Source organism: Giraffa tippelskirchi, chromosome 5 (genome assembly GCF_054371585.1).
Source record: "Giraffa tippelskirchi isolate mGirTip1 chromosome 5, T2T-mGirTip1v1.2.pri, whole genome shotgun sequence".
NCBI classification, from domain to species: Eukaryota; Metazoa; Chordata; class Mammalia; order Artiodactyla; family Giraffidae; genus Giraffa; species Giraffa tippelskirchi.
Genome location: NC_137279.1, coordinates 134225432 through 134247716, shown reverse-complemented (window position 1 = coordinate 134247716; position 22285 = coordinate 134225432). Strand labels below are relative to the sequence as shown.

The window sequence follows — 22285 nt, the reverse complement described above, 5'->3', positions numbered from 1 at the left end:
ACCACCCTTATGGCAGAAAGTGAAGAAGAACTAAAGAGCCTCTTGATGAAGGTGAAGGAGGAGAGTGAAGAAGTTGGCTTAAAGCTCAACATTCAGAAAACTAAGATCATGGCATCTGGTCCCATCACTCCATGGGAAATAGATGGGGAAACAGTGGAAACAGTGTCAAACTTTACTTTTTTGGGCTCCAGAATCACTGCTGATGGTGACTGCAGTCATGAAATTAAAAGATTCTTACTCCTTGGAAGGAAGGTTATGGCCAACCTAGATAGCATGTTTAAAAGCAGAGACATTACTTTGCCAACAAAAGTCCGTCTAGTCAAGGCTATGGTTTTTCCAGTGGTCATGTATGGATGTGAGAATTGGACGGTGAAGAAAGCTGAGTGCCGCAGAATTGATGCTTTTGAACTGTGGTGTTGGAGAAGTCTCTTGAGAGTCCCTTGGACTGCAAGGAGATCCAATCAATCCATCCTAAAGGAGATCAGTCCTGGGTGTTCATTGGAAGGTCTGATGTTGAAGCTGAAGCTCCAATACTTTGGCCACCTCATGCGAAGGGTTGACTCACTGGAAAAGACCCTGATGCTGGGTAGGATTGGGGACGGGAGGAGAAGGGGACGACGGAGGATGAGATGGTTGGATGGCATCACCAACTCGATGAACATGGGTTTGGGTAGACTCCGGGAGTTGGTGATGGACAGGGAGGCCTGGCGTGCTGCAATTCATGGGGTCGCAGAGAGTCGGACACGACTGAGCGACTGAACTGAACCTAGTATGCTTACCCAAGCTTCAATTACATATTTCCATCTGCCCTAAACATTATTAGATATCTCCTGTCTCATGCTGTGAGGTTTACCTGACTACTCCACGTGTCAGTTCAGTTCAGTTCAGTTCAGTCGCTCAGTCATGTCCAACTCTTTGCGACCCCATGAATGGCAGCACGCCAGGCCTCCCTGTCCATCACCAACTCCCAGAGTCTACCCAAACCCATGTCCATTGAGTCGGTGATGCCATCCAGCCATCTCATCCTCTGTCGTCCCCTTCTCCTCCTGCCCCCAATATTTCCCAGCATAAGGTCTTTTCCAATGAGTCAACTCTTCGCATGAGGTGGCCAAAGTATTGGAGTTTCAGCTTCAACATCAGTCCTTACAGTGAACACCCAGGAGTGATCTCCTTTAGGATGGACTGGTTGGATCTCCTTGCAGTCCAAGGGACTCTCAAGAGTCTTCTCTAACACCATAGTTCAAAAGCATCAATTCTTCGATGCTCAGCTTTCTTTACTGTCCAACTCTCACATCCATACATGACTCCTGGAAAAACCATAGCCTTGACTAGACGGACCTTTGTTGGCAAAGTAATGTCTCTGCTTTTAAATATGCTATCTAGGTTGGTCATAACCTTCCTTCCAAGGAGTAAGCGTCTTTTAATTTCATGGCTGCAATCACCATCTGCAGTGATTTTGGAGACCCCCAAAATAAAGTCTGACACTGTTTCCACTGTTTTCCCATCTATTTCCCATGAAGTGATGGGACCATGTCTAGTAGAGTAATAATGTGTCCTTTCTGTGACTTTCTATAACATTTACCTGTTCCATTCAATTAATAGTTGGCATCACACAGCCTCATAGTGTAGATTTCCTTTGCATGTGAACAAAACTAGACTATATGCCCTCAGAGAACAAGGATCACATTCCCTGCCTCTGAGCAAGACTTCTGGATATCCTTAACTCTAGCACAACCACTTACATGCATTCAAAACTAGGCTTTCTTAGATTTGACTTTCCATAGGGAGGCCTGGTGTGCTGCAGTCCATGGAGTCGCAAAGAGTCAGACATGACTTAGTGACTGAACAACAACAATATCTTATGTGTGCCTGTCCTTTGATAGAAGGTGAAAGTGAAAGTGAAGTCACTCAGTTGTGTCTGACTCCATGGACTGTAGCCTGCCAGGCTCCTTCTTTCTATGGGATTTTCCAAAGCAAGAATACTGGAGTGGGTTGCTGTTTCCTTCTCCAGGGGATCTTCCTGACCCAGGGATCAAACCTGGGTCTCCTGCACTTTAGGCAGACTCTACAGTCTGAGCCACCAGGGAAGCCCTGTCCTTTGATAGAAAGCACAGTCTTGTATTGGCTGGTGTCTTCTACTGACTTTACCAATGGGTTGCTTGTAATAGGTGTTCGTTAAGTTGATCTGATTGGTAAGCAACAGGTTAGTTGCAGCTCAGTTGCTAAGTCGTGTCTGATTCTTGCGACTCCATCAACTATAGCCTGCCAGGTTCCTCTGTCCATGGAATTCTCCAGGCAAGAATACTGGAGTGGGTTGCCATTTCCTTCTCCAGGGGATCTTCCCAACCCGGGAATTGAGCCCGGGTCTCCTGCATTGCAGGCGGATTCTTTGTTGACTGAGCTATGATGGAAGTGTAGAAAAGGAAGCAACAGGTAAGTAGATCATTTTGAAATTTTCCTTGAGAATTTAAGAGTTAAAACTTACACCTTTGTACTTGATGATATTGTCTCCTTATTCCCATCTCTCAAAGCATCAGTGAATAACTGATATGTACCTTTCAGTATACAAAGCTTACTGCAAGAATGAGTCATATTAACCTAAATTACAACAACGTGGGCCAATCTGTTATTTTACTCTTTCTTTTAGTCTTTATCTCAAGTCATGAAGTATTATCATTAACTAAGGTATAAAACAAAACTATAATCAAGCTTTTATTTTATAGTAGAATGCATAGTTTTTCCAGTGAAAACATAGGCATAAAGACCAATGTATTTCTAGAAACTCTTTGAAAGAGAGTAACATTGCTATTAGCCTAGGACTTTCACACAGGAACAATAACTGTGGTGAATTAAATTATTCCAAGATCCTAAGCATGATAGGAAAGAAATGTTATTTTGAACTGAGGGAGTTTTGACTTTTTGGCTAACATCTATGGCAAGTTATGTGGATTGTGTCAGAAGTTAGTTTGTTTGTTTTTTCACTTGAAATATAATGCAGATTTACTCACGATATTAATCCTTAAGTATGAAATACTAGACAAAATTAATTATGTAGCTTACTCTCACATATTAAATATTTCAGAAGAAATGAGTCATTTTTCTTTTTTTCCTCCCTCTCTTTTATAGAGTGTATACATTTCTGTTGTAAAACACTAAAGCAGTTTAAGTAAATACAATAATAGTTTAACGTTAAAAGTTCGTCCTTATCTTCCCAGTCCCTTCCTCTGTCTCTGTCTCTGTGTACCAGTCTGTACCAATACAGGTGTATAAATTTTTATGTATATGTATATTATCTTATAATAAATAAATGAAATCATACGGTAAGTATAATAGGTGACTTGCATTTTTCTCTTAATAGAGACTTTTTTCCATTTTAGCACATATTTATCATCATTCTTTTAACAAGTACATAATATTCCAAATTATGAATGTATTATAAGTCATAAAACTACTTTTCCTCCATTTCAGTTCAGTTCAGTCACTCAGTCGTGCACGCCAGGTCTCCCTGTCCATCACCAACTCCCAAAGTTCACCCAAACTCATGTCCATTGAGCTGGTGATGTCATCCAACCATCTCATCTTCTGTTGTCCCCTTCTCCTCCTGCCCTCAAACTTTCCCAGCATCAGGGTCTTTTCAAATGAGTCAGCTCTTCGCATCAGGTGGCCAAAGTATTGGGGTTTCAGCTTCATCATCACTCCTTCCAATGAACACCCAGGACAGATATCCCTTAGGATGGACTGGTTGGATCTCATGCAGTCCAAGGGACTCTCAAGAGTCTTCTCCAATACCACAGTCTAACAGCATCAATTCTTCAGCGCTCACCTTTCTTTATAGTCCAACTCTCACATCCATACATGACTACTGAAAAAACCACAGCCTTGAGTAGGAGGAACTTTGTTGACAAAGTAATGTCTCTGCTTTTTAATATGCTGTCTGGGTTGGTCATAACTTTCCTTCAGAGGAGTAAGCGTCTTGTAATTTCATGGCTGCAATCACCATCTGCAGTGATTTTGGAGCCCCCAAAAATAAAGTCAGCCACTGTTTCCACTGTTTCCCCATCTATTTCCATGAAGTAATAGGACCAGATGCCATGATCTTAGTTTTCTGAATGTAGAGCTTTAAGCCAACTTTTTCACTCTCCTCTTTCACTTGCATCAAGAGGCTCTTTAGTTCTTCACTTTCTGCCATAAGGGTGGTGTCATCTGCATATCTGAGGTTATTGATATTTCTCCCGGCAATCTTGATTCCAGCTTGTGCTTCTTCCAGTCCAGCGTTTCTCATGATGTACTCTGCATATAAGTTAAATAAGCAGGGTGACAATATACAGCCTTGACGTACTCCTTTTCCTATTTGGAACCAGTCTTTTGTTCCATGTCCAGTTCTACCTGTTGCTTCCTGACCTGGATACAGATTTCTCAAGAGGCAGGTTAGGCGGTCTGGTATTCCCATCTCTTTCAGAATTTTCCACAGTTTACTGTGATCCACACAGTCAAAGGCATTGGCATAGTCAATAAAGCAGAAATAGATGTTTTTTGGAACTCTCTTGCTTTTTGATGATTCAGCGGATGTTGGCAATTTGATCTCTGGTTCCTCTGCCTTTTCTAAAAGCAGCTTGAACATCTGGAAGTTCACAGTTCACATATTGCTGAAGCCTGGCTTGGAGAATATTGAGCATTACTTTACTAGCGTGTGAGGTGAGTGCAATTGTGCAGTAGTTTGAGCATTGTTTGGCATTGCCTTTCTTTGGGATTGGAATGAAAACTGACCTTTTCCAGTCCTGTGGCCACTGCTGAGTTTTCCAAATTTGCTGGCATATCGAGTGAAGCACTTTCACAGCATCATCTTTCATGATTTGAAATAGCTCAACTGGAATTCCATCACCTCCACTAGCTTTGTTTGTAGTGATGCTTCCTAAGGCCCACTTGACATCACATTCCAGGATGTCTGCCTCTAGGTGAGTGATCACACCATCGTGATTATCTGGGTTGTGAAGATGTTTTTTATACAGTTCTTCTGTGTATTCTTGCCACCTCTTCTTAATATCTTCTGCTTCTGTTAGGTCCACACCATTTCTGTCCTTTATTGAGCCCATCTTTGCATGAAATGTTCCCTTGGTGTCTCTAATTTTCTTGAAGAGATCTCTAGTCTTTCCCATTCTATTGTTTTCCTCTATTTCTTTGCACTGATCACGGAGGAAGGCTTTCTTATCTCTTCTTGCTGTTCTTTGGAACTCTGAATTCAAATGGGTATATCTTTCCTTTTCTCCTTTGCTTTTCCCTTCTCTTCTTTTCACAGCTATTTGTAAGGCCTCCTCAAACAGTCATTTTGCTTTTTTGCATTTCTTCTTCTTGGGGATGGTCTTGATCCCTGTCTCCTGTACAATGTCACAAACCTCCATCCATAGTTCATCAGGCACTCTATCAGATCTAGTCCCTTAAACCGATTTCTCCCTTCCACTGTATAATCATAAGGGATTTGGTTTAGGCCATACCTGAATGGTCCAGTGGTGAAGGACACTACCTAATGCAATTTATCCAACGATACAAGTATAGTTCAATATCCACAAATCATTCAATGTGATATACCACATTAACAAACTGAAAAATAAAATATGATCATCTCATTAGATGCACAGAAAGCATTTGACAATCTCCAATACCCATTTATGATTTAAGAAGCAAAGTAGGTTAAAGAGAACATACCTTAACACAATAAAGGTCATATATATAAGAAGCCCATAGCTAACTTCATAGTCAATAATGAACAGCTGGAAGCATTTCCTCTAGGATCAGGAAAAAAATAAGAATGCCCACTCTTTCCACTTTATTCAACATAGTATTAGAGGTCCTGGCCAGAGAAAGTTGGCAACAAATAGAAATAAAAGGTATCCAAGTTAGAAAGGAGGTAGGAAATTATCACTATTTGCAGATCACATGATATAATATGACGTGATATGATACATAAAAAAGCCTAAAGACTCCACCAAAAAAACTGTTAGAATTAAAAAAAAGTAAAATCAGAAAAGTTGCAGAGTATACAATCACTATACAATAATCTGTTAAATTTCTATGCAGTGATAACAAACTAGCAGAAAGAGAAATGAAGATAGCATTGAAAATAATTAAATTCCTAGGAACAAATTTAATCAAGGAGGTGAAAGACACGTATATTTAAAATTACAAGACATTAGTGAAAAAATTGAAGGTACAAATAAATAAAAAGATATATTATGCTCAAGAATTGGACAAATCAATATTATTAAAATGTCCATACTACCCAAAACAAGCTACAGATTTAACATAATCCTTATCAAAATTCCAATCACTAGAGAAGTTCCTTTAGCATTTGTTAAAGAGCTGCTTTGGTAATGCTGAATTCTCTTAATTTTTGCATATCTGTAAAACTTTTGATTTCCTGGACAAATCTGAATGAGATCCTTGCTAGGTCGAGTAATCTTGGTTTTTGGTTTTTCATTTACATCACTTTAAGTACATCCTGCCGCTCCCTTCCAGCCTGCAGAGTTTCTGCTGAAAGATCAGCTGTTAACCTTATGGGGGTCCCTTGTACATTATTTATTGTTTTCCCCTTGCTGCTTTTAGTAATTTTTCTTTGTGTTTAATTTTTGTTAGTTTAACTGCTATGTGTCTTGGTGTATTTTTTAATGTATGGTATTGGCAGACACATAAATCAATAAAACAGAACAAAGCACCCAGAAATAAATATAGATATATATGGTCAAATAATTTATGACAAAGGAAGCAAAAATATACAATGAAGAAAAGACAGTCTCTTTTAATAAATGGTGATGGGAAAACTGGACAGTAACATGCAAAAGAATGAAATTGGACCATTATCTTAAACTACATACAAAACTTTACTCAGATGGATTAAAGACTTGAACCTAAGACCTGAAATCAAAGAACTCCTGCAAGAAAACATATATGGTAAGTTCCTTGACATAGGTCTTGGAGATTTTTTTGAATTTGACACCAAAAGCAAAAGCAAAAAAAGCAAAAATAAACAAATGGGACTACACAATATAACCTTTAGCTCGGCAAAGGAAATCACCAAAGAAATGAAAATCAACCAACTGGACAGGAGGAAATATCTGCAAGTGATATATCTGATAAGTAGTTAATATCTAAAATATACAAAGAATTCAAACTATGAATAGCAAAAAACCAAATAATCCAATTTTTTAAATGGGCTGAAGATCTGAATACACATTTTTTTCCATGAAAAGATGCTCAACATCACTAATCATCAAGGAAATTCAAATCAAAATCACAGTGAAATATTACCTCATACCTTCAAAATGGCTATTATAAAAAAGACAACAAATAGCAGGTATTGGAGAGAATGTGGAGAAAAGGAAACCCTCATGCACTGTTAGTGGGAAAGTAAATTGATACAGCACTATGGAAAACACTAAGGAGATTCTTCAAAACAAATTAAAAATAGAATTACCATATGACCTAACAATTTCACCTCTCAGTATTTATCCAAAGACAACAAAAACTCTAACTCAAAAAGATATCTGCACCCCCATGGTTCATTAGAGCACTATTTACCATAGCCAAGATATAGAAACAACCTAAGTGTCCATCAACGGATGAATGGATAAAGAAAACACGGACTCTGTGTGTGTGTGTGTGTGTGTGTGTGTGTGTGTGTGTGTGTAATATTATACAGTCATAAAAAGAATGAAATCTTACCATTTGTGACAACATGGATAGATTTGAGGATATTATGCTAAGTGAAGTGAGACAGAGAAAGACAAATGTTAGTATATGATCTCACTTATATGTGGAATCAAAACAGAAACAAAAAAACTGCCTCACAGATACAGAGAACTGATTGGTGGTTGTCAGAGAGGGAAGGAAGCAAGAAGAAATAGGTGATAGGAGTCAGAATATATAAGCTTTCTGTTATAAAATAAACACAACCTGGGGATGTAATATACAGCCTGCTGACTACAGTTACTTAATAATACTGTATTCAATATTTGAATACAAAACAAATTAAGAGAGTAGATCTTTAAACCTTCATCACAAGAAAAAAAAAATGTTTTTAACTACGTAAGGTGACGATATTAAGTAGAATAATTATGGTGACCATTTCACAATGTACACAAATAGTAAATCTTTACATTGTACACTTGAAATTAATGTTTGCCGTTGTTGTTTAGTGTGCTTGTGTTTGTGCTCAGGCATGTCCAACTCTTTGCGGCCCCATGGACTGTAGCCCTCTAGGCTCCTCTGCCCATGGAATTTTGCAGGCAAGAATACTAGAGTGGGGTGCATTTCCTACTCCAGAGGATCTTCCTGACCCAGAGATCGAACACTAGTCCCGTGAGTCTCCTGCACTGGCAGGTGGATTCTTTACCACTAGCACCACCTGGGAAGTCCAGAATAATGTTAAATGTTAATTATACCTCAATTTTAAAAGAGAGGATGAAGACAAGAAATAGTTAGGAGGGAAAATGCTGCCAGCACTCAATTAATCAGATGTGGGAAATAGAGGAAATAAAAGGGATCAGATTTCTAGCTTAGGTGACTCGGTGCATATAATGCAACTTAAAGTTATAGGAAACTCAAGAAGAAAAGTAACTTAAAAAAAAAGTAAACTGCAACAGGCTCAGTACTGGAAATACTGAATCTGTAGTTGGGAATTTAGATTGGGGAAGAGGAGTCACAAAAGAAGTGTATACATCTTGATTTGATTACTTTATTCATTTCAGAAAGTATTTGAGAATCCACTATGCTTCCAGGAATGGAGACCATAAAAATATAAAACTGATCAAAAAATGGTTGCTGCTCAAAAGAAGAGAAATGAAATCTATCTGTAGTCAGAAGGTACAACAAACTAGTAGACCAAGTTCTCAAAGGATGATATGTACATTCTCAACTTTGGCCACACATTTATAATCACCTGGGGAACTTCTGATCGTCCCAATGCCCAGTCCACACTCTGGGGTTGTGATCTGGGCATCAGTGGCTGCTTAAACTCTCCAGATGATACCAATATGCAGCCAGGAGTAAGAGAGCAGTAGCTTCACTCAGAAGAGAACACCTAGGATACTTCCTTTGAAATATTTGGCAGTATTTGAGGGAGGAGTGTGAAGAAGGATAAGAGGTAGAAATAAGAGAATTTTATTGAAGGAGCTCCCTCCATATAGCTTCATGATATATAGTTTCTTTGTCAAAGAGAAAAAGTATCAAAGGATAAAAATAAAAGTATACGAGAATAAGGCAGGCATTTTAGGAGACTGGCAAAGTTTTGCAGTAGGCTCTGCAGAGTATGTGAAAAAGTTACTTAAAAAGAAGTAGAAGCTTTTAGGCAGTTATAAAAGTTCAATGGAAGTAAGAAGTCATGCATTGATATTAGCATCCATCTACAAGGTTGTATAATTCTCCCTTAAGGATGCTTGGCAGTCTGTGAGCATGTACAGAGAAAACATTCATCCAGGACTATGGCTTGATAGGTTAGAAGGACAAAGGGAACTGAGAAGGCTGGTGAAAGTTAAAAATAGGACAATTAAGAATAAAGCATGTGATTGTAGGACTTGATGATGATGATTACATACTTAAATGAGTAAAGAAGTCAGAGATCAAAGGAAGAAAGGAGGGGGAATTTTGGTCAAAACAAGATTTCCAAATGCAGGATTTCAAAATAACAGAGTACAGAGTGAGTATCTACACTGCCTGAAACCTGGTATTTCTAAGTCGAAACTCTGAACATCTCTCCCCACCCTCATACCTCAATCCACCAGATGAACTCAATCAAAAGCCAGTTCAAGAAGTCTTATCACCTGTTCTATTCTGATAAATTAATACCTACTTCCTCTACACTTTCTCCCTTTGCTCAATCTTAAACAAGTTTTTATAGTTTTGCTTCACACACTGTTTTACTTTATAAGTCTGGTTCCCTCACTAGATTCTGAGTTCCATGAAAGCTCCAATCAAGTATTATCATCTTTTAAGCCATATTTCAACAATCATACTGATAAATTCAACAAGTAGAGGTATAGATTCCTGCATTTCTTGCTTGCTTATGCTTGTATCAACACTATTAATGATGATGTATTTGAGGAAGCTCTTTAGGCTACTTGTCCATTACTGTGAAGTTTTATTTAAATAGATAATCTACAAAGACATGGAACCAGTCACATGTATTATGTGACCATCTTAGTAAACAAAGTACTAATTTCAACTCCTTCAAGTTGTGGAATTCCCACTCTTCCCATAAGATATTTCATTTACAGTTTGTGACATGTGTCTGTCTGATAAATGCAAGGTGGGAACAGCAGTGTCAACCCATATTTTTAAGAAAGTAATGAAACAAAATTTTCTGTTTACTAGATAAAAATATATGCAAACCAAACTTCTAATGTATATTTTTGCACACCAGTGGATCATCTTGCGTACCCCATGAAGTTCGGATATCATTGGTCTAAACATGAGGTAATGAACTATCTGCCAGCCACTACAAAAAAGAAAATTAAAATACATATCATACTACCTAAAATGTCATTTTTACAAAGATTTTTTTCATTTTTAAGCTGAAAACTTTGGGGAGAATTTCAGATATTCAGCACTTTGTATTAACTTTAAAAGATTGCTTTCCTAACACCTTGAACTATTGGAGTAAGAAGTTACTATGAGGGACAGAAAAAGAAAGCATTAAAAGGGGATCTGAAACCCTTACAGAAAAACCAAGCCTCCAAATTAAAATTCAGGTTACTTGGTAAGTGAACATTTAAAAGCACTCTGGACTCCCCTTGGCATTTCATCATACTTCTAACTACTTATTCAATTTCTGTCTCATGGGATTAGTTATAAGCTCCCATGAGAGCAAGGGCTGTCTGCCTTGTTGCCTGCTATATTCCCAGTCATAAGAACAATGCCATGTGCACACAGCAGACATTCAAAAAATATTTACTAAATGAATGATGAAATGGTACAACTGAAGTTTCAATTAAGAAACTAATCCACAAGAACAACAACAAAAAATAAGTGCTAAACATTGAGCTTTCAGGTATTCTTACAGCAAATCCATCAGAAGTGTCAGCAAAACAGAATGAGAAAGTCCAGGAGATAACAGAGAAACCATGAAACAATAAGGCCTTGGAAAGGGGTGTGTTTGTTATTGGGAAGGGGCTGGGTACAGTCACTGTGGAAGTTTGAGAAAAGGCTATTTGATTTATCAGGAAGATAACTGGCAACTTCAGGAATTCTTTTTAGGTATACTTACAGAAGTGGAAATCAACTACATGGAATTAGGTAGGAAATTCTAAGATGGTAAGGAAATAGAAACAACACACTAGTCTTATGAATTCACCAGTGAAACAAGAGAAACAGTATTACAGGGGGCTCAACAGGAACAAATGAAAGTTTTTTTCAAGTCAGCATATCTACAAGTTTGAGGAAGAGGATCCAGAGTTTCTTCCTCTCATGGTGAAGGCGGGCGGTGTTGAGATCTCTTTGTAGAAATGCACAGAGAATATGACAAAACATACTTACTGGGAAGACAGACATCTGCACAAAGATACGGTGTTTTCCACGTAAAAGTCTAAATTGGACAATAAATAACAAAATTCATGATTGTATACTTCCTTCCCCATATTTCTGGCAAGATAAGTTGAGAAGAAAGAGATATGGAGTAGATTCATTCTTTTGTAGTTACCTTAGAAAGAAGTGGCTGTTTCTGTTATCACCACAAAGAATACCACTCTTTGTATGTCATCTACTCTTCCTTGTAATACTTTGGAACCCAATCTTTGTGCCTTTAACACAGCCACTACTGCTGTGACTGCTGTTTCAGTAAAACACTAAGCATGAATGTGAACTCATTTCATTGTCTGCTGGGCCTGCATTTTTCCAGCTCTAATGTAACACAAGGACACTGCGACACACAAAAAAATAGCCTTTTCTTCGAAATACTAACGTCTCTGCCTCCGTTCATGCACCTGTTTCAATCAGTTCAAGCATAGGCTGTATCCTTCAAACTGCTTTAGAAGATACTTGGAATTGCAGGGTTTTGAACAGATTTCACATCATATTCCCATTAGTTATTAACATTCACATCATATTCTCATTAGTTATTAACATTCGCCTCGCTAAATCGTTAAGCATCATTCTATCTCACTCACCATCTTTCTCTGCGTCCTCCACCCCGCACTTGGTGTCTTGGGCGCCGTATTCTGCACCAAGCAGGCACCTAGTGTTGATTCTGTAGTCCAGCGTGTCACTAAGTCACAAAGCCCTTGTGGAAGCACACAGAAACAGAACTGGCCCCAGGGATGGGAGCTGTCCCTGAAAGTTGTCGAGTAACCGAACTGAGAGCTTCCTGAGGGCAGGGACGATCTTGTTCAGCACGGTGTCTGCAGCACAGGATTCAGTTCTGGTACAAGATGGATAGTCGATAATGCTGAATAAATGAAAAACAGGTTCGGTAGGAACATTTAACTTCAACTCTATTCTGCAAACGTTCGCCGCGTGCCATCCAGGCGTCAGGGAACCAGTTGGGCGCGGGTGCTTCAAGATGACAGGGAACTGTTGGTTCTAATTTCACATAATGTAATTTTATGCTACAATTTCCATATTCTCACTTAAAACAAAACGGGGAGTTTGAGTTCTCTCTGCTCGCGGTTCCCAGGGGCTTAAGTACAAACACGGAGCGCCACAGCCGCCCGGAGGCGCGCCCCTAGCAACGAACGCGCCCCTCCCCCCAGCGGAACTGGCGGAGCTCCGGGCGCGTTCAGCCGCTCAGCAGCGGCGCTCCTGAAGGGGTCGCTGTTCCCGCGATAACCTCTATATAGGCTCCGCCCCGAGGCCCGTTCTCGCTTCCTCCATTGGAGACCCGGCCCTGCCAGGCCGGGACGCTTCTCTGTGTCTTGCGAGCCCACCGCGAAGCCCGCCGACGTTAGCGGCATCTCTCCAGGCGGCACAGGCCGTGGGTCTCGGCGGCTACCGCCTGGACGCGTGGCCGGCTTCTAGGCAGTTGTTCTCTCCCCTCGCCCCACCCTCTCTCTCCCCCTTCACGGAAACGACAGCTGCGGCGGCGGGGCTGGCGCCGCCTCCCTCCACCTACCACGTCTGCCCCCGCCACTCTCGCCCGGCGCCCCAGCCCGGCCGCGGCGCCTCCGTCTCCCCGCTAGGTCAGCCGGCTGCTCCGCCCGGCTGACGCCCAGGATGAACATCATGGACTTCAACGTGAAGAAGCTGGCGGCCGACGCGGGCACCTTCCTCAGTCGTGCAGTGCAGGTACCGCGGTGGGAAGAAGGGGTGGCGACGCCCGGGAGGGTCAGGGAGGGATCGCCCGAGACGGCCGCGCCCTCTGCACTCGGCTTCGCCGACCGCCCGACTGGCCTGCCGCGGCCGGAGGCCCGGGTGATGGGCGCGGCCTTGTGCCCCTCTGGGCCTAGCGGCCGTTTCACCCCCACCCCGCCTTCTTGCCCAACCGCCGCTCCCGGGGAAACGAGGCGGAGTGGGGACAGGGCCCGGAGCTTCCTCCCTTCTCTGGAGGACACCTTGAGTTCGGCTTGGGGCCGAGGCGCAGCACCGCCGGCCTTTCTGACCCCACGGCGCCGCTGCTCGTGTGCCCTCCCTCCCCGGGCGAGAGGAGGCTTTGCCAGTCCGCCGGGTAGTAGAGACCATTCTTGCACAACCCCCACCTTTTCATTTCGTCTCCCTCTCTCCTCGCCAAGTCCAAGAAGGAAGTTTCCTTTTCCTGCCCCTCAACCCAGGGAGCTGCCAACGCAGTCCCCTGCCGTCCTCTCACCCTGAGAGAGGAAGGTTCGCGGTCTTGGCTCTCCGTGGCAGAAATGGAGATCGCCAGTTGGCGTCCAGACTTTGCCAGAGCCACAGAGCTTGAGGGGGTTCCCACTCACTTTCCAAATGGGAAGCGCTGACCATAGAGCAGTGAGCCAAAAGATTCACGTTGTGCTTATAGTCACAGGGACATTTTTTAAATAACACTTTAAGGGGAAAATTTGAAAGTCTCATGGTATTCAGAAATAAAGGAAGTGTCGGTACTAGGGAACTTGGACAGTTTTCTACAGTCATCACCCACATTATGCCAACTAAGTTAAATCTACGAACAGATGTAAATTTCACCACAACACGGGTTATACACAATCTGGTGTTTTAAGTTAATGACAGTCACAGTAGCAACAAGATTCTCTTTGGTAAAGAGAAAACAAAAATAGTTTTCTTACGTAACGTGCGAAGTTGAAATGTAAATCGTATGTATTGCATTATTACTTTCCTTGTCCCTTTTACTCCAGTTTTATTGGCATAGTTGATCTTACATTGCACCATTTTTGGCAAAGAATGGTAGAGCTAGAGCAGGGTAATGGCTGCCTATATTGTGAGCTTTTGGTGTTTTAGTGCTGATTCCCTGTGATTCTAGGTGCTGAATGCAGATTTGGCAACTACGTAATGCCGCTCTTTTCAATACAGCTAGAGGGACTAACCTCTAAGCGTGTGGCTAAGACTACATGCTTCTATTGCAGGGGGCACAGGTTAGATCCCTGGTCAGGGAACTAAGATCCCACAGGCCCCAGCAGGCATAAATACATACATACATACCTATTTCTAGATATGTTTTCAGGTACATAATCCGAACTTCTTAAATAGAACATATATATTACAAATTGATTTAAATAATTGATAGACTTGATTTAAAAAATCTGGCAAAGCTCTCAAGATGTACTTTCCAAATGAGTTTCAGTTACTCGTTCCAAGTTTTCTAGGAAGAAGTTTTAAAATTCAAATCTGTTATCAAATAATTTTCAGTCTTAAATACTTAAGTGCTTACTGCATGCCTGTGTGTCACTACTATTTTGGACACTAGTGTTTCATAATCAACATAATGTCTGCGCTCCTGGAGCTTACAGTCTAACAGGAAAAAACAAACTAGTAAATACATCAGGCGGTGATGTAGAAAAAGGCCAAAAGGTATAGCTTAAGGGCAGGGGTAGTGGTTGTTGTGGTGATGGTAAGGGCAAGCCTTTCTAATAGGTTCAAATGCAAAAAGACCTCAAGAAAGTGACAGATGCCAATTTTTTTGGAGTAAAAACATTTCAGGCAAAGGTAGCAAGTGTAGAATCTGAGGTTGCAGGGATATTAGGGAGACTAGTTAAGGAGCTGTGGCCATAGGACAGGCAAAAGGTGATAGGACTTAAATAAGAATGATAGCAGGGGAGGTTCAAAACGTAACCAGTATTGCATATTATATTGACTCTGGAGTATGAGAGAAAGATGAGTCAAGGATGACACTGAGGTTTTGGCTTGAGCCATTTACTAAAGGAAGAATTTCAGGAGGAGCAGGCTCCTTTGATATATCTTTTTATTTTAAGTCTGTGTCTGTTAGAGGTACATTTTTAAATATTTGTAAACTATCATGTCTGAGAATTGCTTTAAAATGTTTCAGAAGAAGGAAGGGTGGGTAGTTGAAACAACATCGGCAAACAGTTCATACTGGGTTATGGGTTCATGAGATGTTATTATACTATTATACTTCCCGTGTTTGATGTTTTCTGCAATTTTTTAAAATATGTAAGGAAATAAAGATGGTTCCAAAATGTAATGTGCAATTTGGAGTGCTGTGTGTAGTTTTCAACAAAACACTGCTTTCTCATTTTGGTATTTAGTCAATAACTGAGTTCCTACTCTAAATTGAGTTGACATCAGTGTAGTGTCAAAGTGCCAGATCTAATGCTAAGAATAGTGTAAGAGCTAGGCCAGCTACTCAGTATAAGCAATAAGAACAGTTGGGATGAAGTTTAGCTTTGATATTTCTAAATCTATTTAAATCAAATTACACCTTAAGGAATAGGCCATTCTCTGGTTAGACTACTGCAATATTCTTTCATTTTACTTAAAATTCTAACTTAAAAATTAAACATGTTCCCTATTTTAAAACATAAAATCAGACTATTTAAGTATATAAATGAGTCCCATCATTCAGCTCTCACTCTTTTAAAATATGTTTATGTACATCAATACTTTAAAAAGTAAGGTAGATGTATAAATGAATAGGGGTATATCATTCCCTAACAGTCCACTTGGGTGTTTTTGTTGTTTGTAATGCCTTCAATAGAATACAGAAGGATCAGGTAATTTATCCTTGATAAATTAGTAAACTGTCTTGAAAGCCATTAAAATCCTATCTTTTCAGTCCAGATTCCTTAATTGAGAATTAAATACTTCCTTCCAGCCTTGTCTTTTCTCTCCTCGTGTAAAACACTGTATTTCCATCAAATTATTTTTTTAATTCAAAAATATCCTGTACTTTTCTAACTCGAGATTTTTGTTCATACAGTTAAATTCATCTTGAATGCCCTCCACTCCCTTTCTGTAACCTTTCCTTCCCTCAGAATACAACTTCAAGTCCATCTCAGACCACAAGAACTTGATGTGAATTCCTGTGGCAATCCTGTGTCATTCTTAAATTTTGTATGATTGTGTGGCATTTTTCTTCTAATGAATTATTATGTAGGGTCTCTTAAATGTCTAAAATTTTGTTAACTCTATGGCTTTCATGTCATTAATAAGATCGTATGACCTAAGGAATCAACTCTCCATCTTATTCCCCTCTCACAGTATCCAGCATGATTTTTGCTTGTTTTTGTTTTAATTTTTATGTCATTTTAGCCAAGCAAATAGTAGCTATATTCAAAGTTTACTCTTTGAATCATTTAACATATTAAATAATTGTTTTCATTAGTATTTTTCTAACATTATATATGCTGACCTTGGGGTTGATTTAATGCCAATCTAAAATATTAAACTCAGTTGAACCTATATTTATTGAATACCTCCTTAGTACTTGATATTGAAGAATACAAAGATGAATGACACCCCAGTTACTGCCCTCAAGGACTTCATAATCTACTCTCAATTTGTCATAATTATTTTTTGTAGTAAATTTCCATTTTGTAAATTATTGTTCTTCATTTGATAAATCTTTCAAGTGGGTACATTTTTAATTCAGAATTGATACTAAAGCAAAAAACTTTGCTCAACATCCTTAAATGATATATATTGTCTGTATCTGTATAATATTTTCATACTAAATCACTAAAGGAAGGGAGTTCACTTTCTAATTTTTTTTTTAACTGCTAAAGTTTCCCTATAAAATTCATGAACACCAGCTGTTCTCTGATGAGGAAAAAGTCTCTAAACTTTAGCTGTAACTCTAACCTTTATCTTCCATCTAATTTAGCAAGCACAATAGTGTATCTAAGCTGGAAATATGAAGATAAATTCTGATGCTGGCCTCCACCAACTCCTGTCAAATCCTATCTGGAAGGAATTCCACTCTCTCTCATTCCATTTCTTTTTTTTAATTAATTCTGAAATTCCATTTCTTTTTTTAAATTAATCTATTTTAATTGGAGGCTGATTACTTTACAATATTATAGTGGTTTTTGCCATACATTGACATGAATCAGCCATGGGTGTACATGTGTTCCCCATCCTGAACCCCCCCCCATCCCATCCCTCTGGGTCATCCCAGTGTACCAGCCCTGAGCACACTGTCTCATGCATGGAACCTGAACTGGCGATCTGTTTCACATATGATAATATACATGTTTCAGTATATACATGTTTCAAATCATCCCACCCTCGCCTTCTCCCACAGAGTCCAAAAGTCTGTTCTTTACATCTGTGTCTCTTTTGCTGTCTCGCATATAGGGTCATCGTTACCATCTTTCTGAATTCCATATATGTGCGTTACATTTCTTTTATAGAAGTTAAATTGCAGTAACTTTACCATGTCTCTGAAATTCTAGTAAACACAGTGCATTCAAAGGCCATACATTTTTTCATTCTGCAAAAACTCTGCATGTTTAGTGTTACCCAAAACTGTGTTCACATGCTTTGGTGCTATTTTCACTAATTTAGTAAACAACTAGATAGAAGATGGTTTGTTAACTTGATATTAAAATAATTAGGTATGAGCTTAAAACAGTAGTTCTCAGTCTCAGCTACACTTAAAATTACCTGAGGAATCTTTACAGGCTGCTCCTCAGTCCAGTTGAATTAGAATCCTTGGGACTCGATTTGGCATCAGTGTTTTTGAGAGCTCCCTTGATTCCAAAGAGCAGCCAAAATTTAAGAACCAATTGAGAAGAATCTAGTTTAGAGTTCACTAATACATTCAGAGTTTGTGTTCTACATTTGCCTCCAAGAACTTTAGATTTCTTTTAAACTAATCCTTTACCCAGAGAATTGATGGTTAGAGTTTATGTTAGTAGATTTCTTTGATCACACAGTGTTTTTACTTGTCCTTTTTTCTCTCTAGTAAATCAGAGCATAGAATCCAGACTCCTTATTTCGTACTGTAGGCTATGTGTCTGTGCTAATAAAGGAAGAATTACAGTACCTAGCATAATGTGGCTGACTCAAAGACAATCCTTTTCTTAAAGCAATGTTTAGAGAAAATATATAAAAAGAGGGGGTTGAACTTTCTCAAGTCATTTTACTGTGTTACTAATGAAATACTATGAAAGAATACTACATCACATTACATTTTAGAGAACATGATGTTTGAATTTCTATGATTTTTTAGCTTTCTGACTTTCACTGTAGCTTGTTTTTCACAGAAGTTTTTGATTATTAAATGGTACTGCTATACACTCAATAAAATATTAATACGTGCTTAAAATCAAATGTGGTTTGCAATGAACAACTATCATCACTAATTGACTACAAAGTCAGTAATGATTTTGGACTTAGGGATTTTGAAAACTGAAATTTTTAGGGTAAAATTTTAAATTTTTGACAATTAGGAAAGGGATCTTTCTTTAGGAAAAAAAAAAATAAGTCTTGTCCTTCTGATAAAGATACGATCATAATTTTAATGCTGAAGCTCTAATAATTCGGCCACCTGATGAGAAGAACCGACTCATTGGAAAAGACCCCCTGATGCTGGGAAAGATGGAAGACAAAAGAGGGTAACAGAGGGTGAGATGGTTAAATAGCATCACTGATTCAATGGACATGAATCTGACCAAACTCTGGGAGATAGTGAAGGATAGGGAAGCCCAGCGTCCTATAGTCCATGGGGTTGCAAAGAGTCCAACACAACTTAGCGGCTAAACAACAGCAACAACAAGATCATAAAATCCTTCAGGGCAAGAACCATGTTGTTATATATATATATATAATTAAATATATATATGCTAAATATATATCTCACATACAGTAGAAGAAAATATGTATCCTCCATAAATATCTTGGATTAATGAAAAGTGAAAGTGAAGTTGCTCAGTCATGTCCGACTCTTTGCGGCTCCATGGACTGTAGCCTACCTGGTTCCTCCATCCATGGGATTTTCCAGGCAAGAATACTGGAGTGGGTTGCCATTTCCTTCTCTAGGAGATCTTCCCAACCCAGGGATTGAACCTGGGTCTCCCGCATTGTAGGCAGACGCTTTACTGTCTGAGCCACCAGGGAAGCTCCTTGGATTAATAATTCTCCTTAATTTAGTTGATGTAACTCACCATTTTCTGTAGTTAATGTATTCTTCAAAATGTTTTAGAGGAAATTTTATGTGCTAAATATTGTACTGTTTTGTTATTGTAATGTCATACCTTGTGATTAACAATGGAAAAAAATCCTTAAGTCCCCACAATGATAAAAATTAAGGGAAATATGTCTTACAGTTGAACGTTTAAATAATAAAATTTAAATTTTTGTAATTTCAACTTAAATATGTGATAACATTAGCAATGCTCTTATGTCCCTTTTCCTCCCCCTTATTTTATTTATTTTAGCTAGAGTTAAACTAATCCTTAATTTGATGATGAGTGAATATTATGTAGGAAGGAGAGGTAAGCTATAGGATACAGCTCAGCAGAGTGCTCTGAACAAAGAAACAAACAAGGAAGCACAGGATATGTTTAGGTAATGGTGATAGAAAATATCAATAGCTTGAAATCAAGTATTTTACTGAGAGGGTAGCTCATACTATAATAAGACGATGGTTCAAACAGATATGAGATTAAATCCCAACTCTGACATTTTAGGGCAAAATTTTAAAGCATTCTCAATTTCTTCACTTAATTTATGATTCTTACCTATGTAACAGATTTTTTTTTTTTTTGAGTACTTCATTCAAAATGCAGAGCAACTGTTTTTCACTCTCAGAAAAAAGCAAGTAAACGTCAGAATTTATTATTGGTACTTAAATACACGGTCCTTCCCGTAGAACTACTATTTTCTAAACAGGCTTCCTATAATCAAACTGTCTCACTCATACTTAAGGGTTCTATAAACTCACTCAGTCACTGGATCAAGAAACAATAGGATCACCTGTGTTGGTCCTCTGTCCACCATCTTTTTATCTTTGTATCCTTATTGTCAATTATGTATGTACATGTTACTTGTCTGTCTTCTCTGTTAATATTTAAGTTTCCTTAGAGACAAAGCTTGTCTGTTTTCTAGCTGTTGAAACCCATGTGCTTAGAATAATGCCTAGCATATACCTGGGTGTTTAATAAATATTTGTTGAAAGAATGAGAGGAATGAACAAATACAATATTAGATATACCTGCTTACTAAGGAGCTAAGTGGAGAATTTTTTTCTACTGATAGATCATCCTTTATAAATGATGTTCACTTGGGTGTATTCCTTTCTCCTATTGATTGCCTCATCTGTGAAATAATCTATTTAACCATGGGAGGTAGATTTCTAATATGTAAAATTTTAATGTATACCTTTGGCAGGTCTGTTGCTTGGAATCTTCAGGATCTATAAAAAACACCAGCATCTCTCTTAAGAATTAGATTGCGTTGTTACCCAGCTGACATTGGGGTCAGGGTTTTGATTTCTTCCCAGTGCCTCTCCTATCCTCAGTTACAATGCACTGCAACTGTATGGGCCTAGGCAATTGCTTTGGAATTGCTCTCTGCCCTGCTGTTCTCAGTTCCACCCAGGGGTTGGCTACAGGCCAGTCGTTAAAAAACCTAAAGTTTTACAAAAGCTATTACAGCTATTTCTAGGCCTTGAAAAAGACCTTTAGTGAGGGTGTACCAGAAGTCTAAGAATAACATTCTAAAGGACCTTTGAGCTAAAAATGCTGACTGATAATCAGTTGAAATCAGTATTAGACCAAGAAGGATGCTGAAAGAAACAGATAATAAAATTCAGAAAAATGGAACTACAGAAGATATTTTAAGAAATGAGAGGGGAAAAAAAGTGAACATTGAATTTTGTTATACAGAGATGTGTGCTGTGTGCTTAGTCGCTCGGTCATATCCAACTCTGCAACCCCATGGACTGCAGCCCACCAGGCTTCTCTGTCCATGGGGATTCTCCAGGCAGGAATACTGGAGTGGGTTACCATGCCCTCCTCCAGGGGATCTTCCCAACCGAGGGATCCAACCCAGACCTCCCGCATTGCAGGCACATTCTTTACTATCTGAGCCACCAGAGAAGAGTCATGACTAATGAGTATAGAGTTAAGTGATAGTGATATACTTGTGTTTTGATGGGAAACCACGTATTCTAGAGAAAAACTATTCATGATAAACAGCCTGAGTCATTGCTTGTAGTATTTAATTAAAAGTGTCCGGAAGTCTCCATAAAATCTACACAGAAATACTTTTTACCTCTTTGTTATTGTATGGACAGTGCTGCCTTTCCTCAGAAACAAATATACTCAAGATAATAAAAATTGATATGTTGAGTCTATTTAACTACATTTTATGATCTTTAAAAAGATGCCTCTGTAGTATGAATTGGGCTTCCCTGATAGCTCAGTTGGTAAAGAATCCACCTACAATGCAGGATGTTCCAAATGTTAGTCCATAAATCAATTGCTGGAACATATCTTGAAGAAACAACTTAAATGATAGTTTCCCAGAACATCCCATAGAAGCCTGTCTAACTAGATGTGGTTAAAATGCCAATGATACAAAGCTACATTAAACATAATAGCCCTTTTTAAATTCAAAATAGTAATTACTAGGCACTGAACAAAGTGATGTACGTACATACCCATACTTAAATTCTTCAAGAACTTTAAGATATGTATTGTGTCTCTTTTACCATGAAAGATACCTGAGGAAAAAAATATTCAAAAGCTTGCTTAGATCACATAGTTAGCAGTACAGCCAGGATTTGAATTCAGATCCAGCTGGCTCAAAAATGTTTGCTTGTTACGATTGGTTATCCTACCTTTATATGTAAGAAATATTTATATACTTTATTTATATATAAAATAGTATGCCAGATTTTCTATCATTCACACCATACATTTTAGCAGAACTG

At 38.9% G+C, this 22285-nt stretch overlaps 1 protein-coding gene across 15 annotated transcripts in view; it reads left to right on the top strand.

Annotated features, from left to right (window-relative positions):
* The first annotated feature begins 12752 nt into the window (after window positions 1-12752).
* Window positions 12753-22285, top strand: part of SH3GLB1 (SH3 domain containing GRB2 like, endophilin B1) — a 36307-nt gene continuing 26774 nt past the window's right edge. For all 15 annotated transcript variants that reach the window (XM_081490016.1, XM_081490014.1, XM_081490013.1 and 12 more), the window contains exon 1: window positions 12753-13266. Coding sequence is in view for 14 of the 15 variants with exons in the window: in XM_081490014.1 (XP_081346140.1) it covers window positions 13195-13266 (72 nt within the window). In the remaining variant the exon portion in view is untranslated. The remainder of the gene's footprint in view (window positions 13267-22285) is intronic.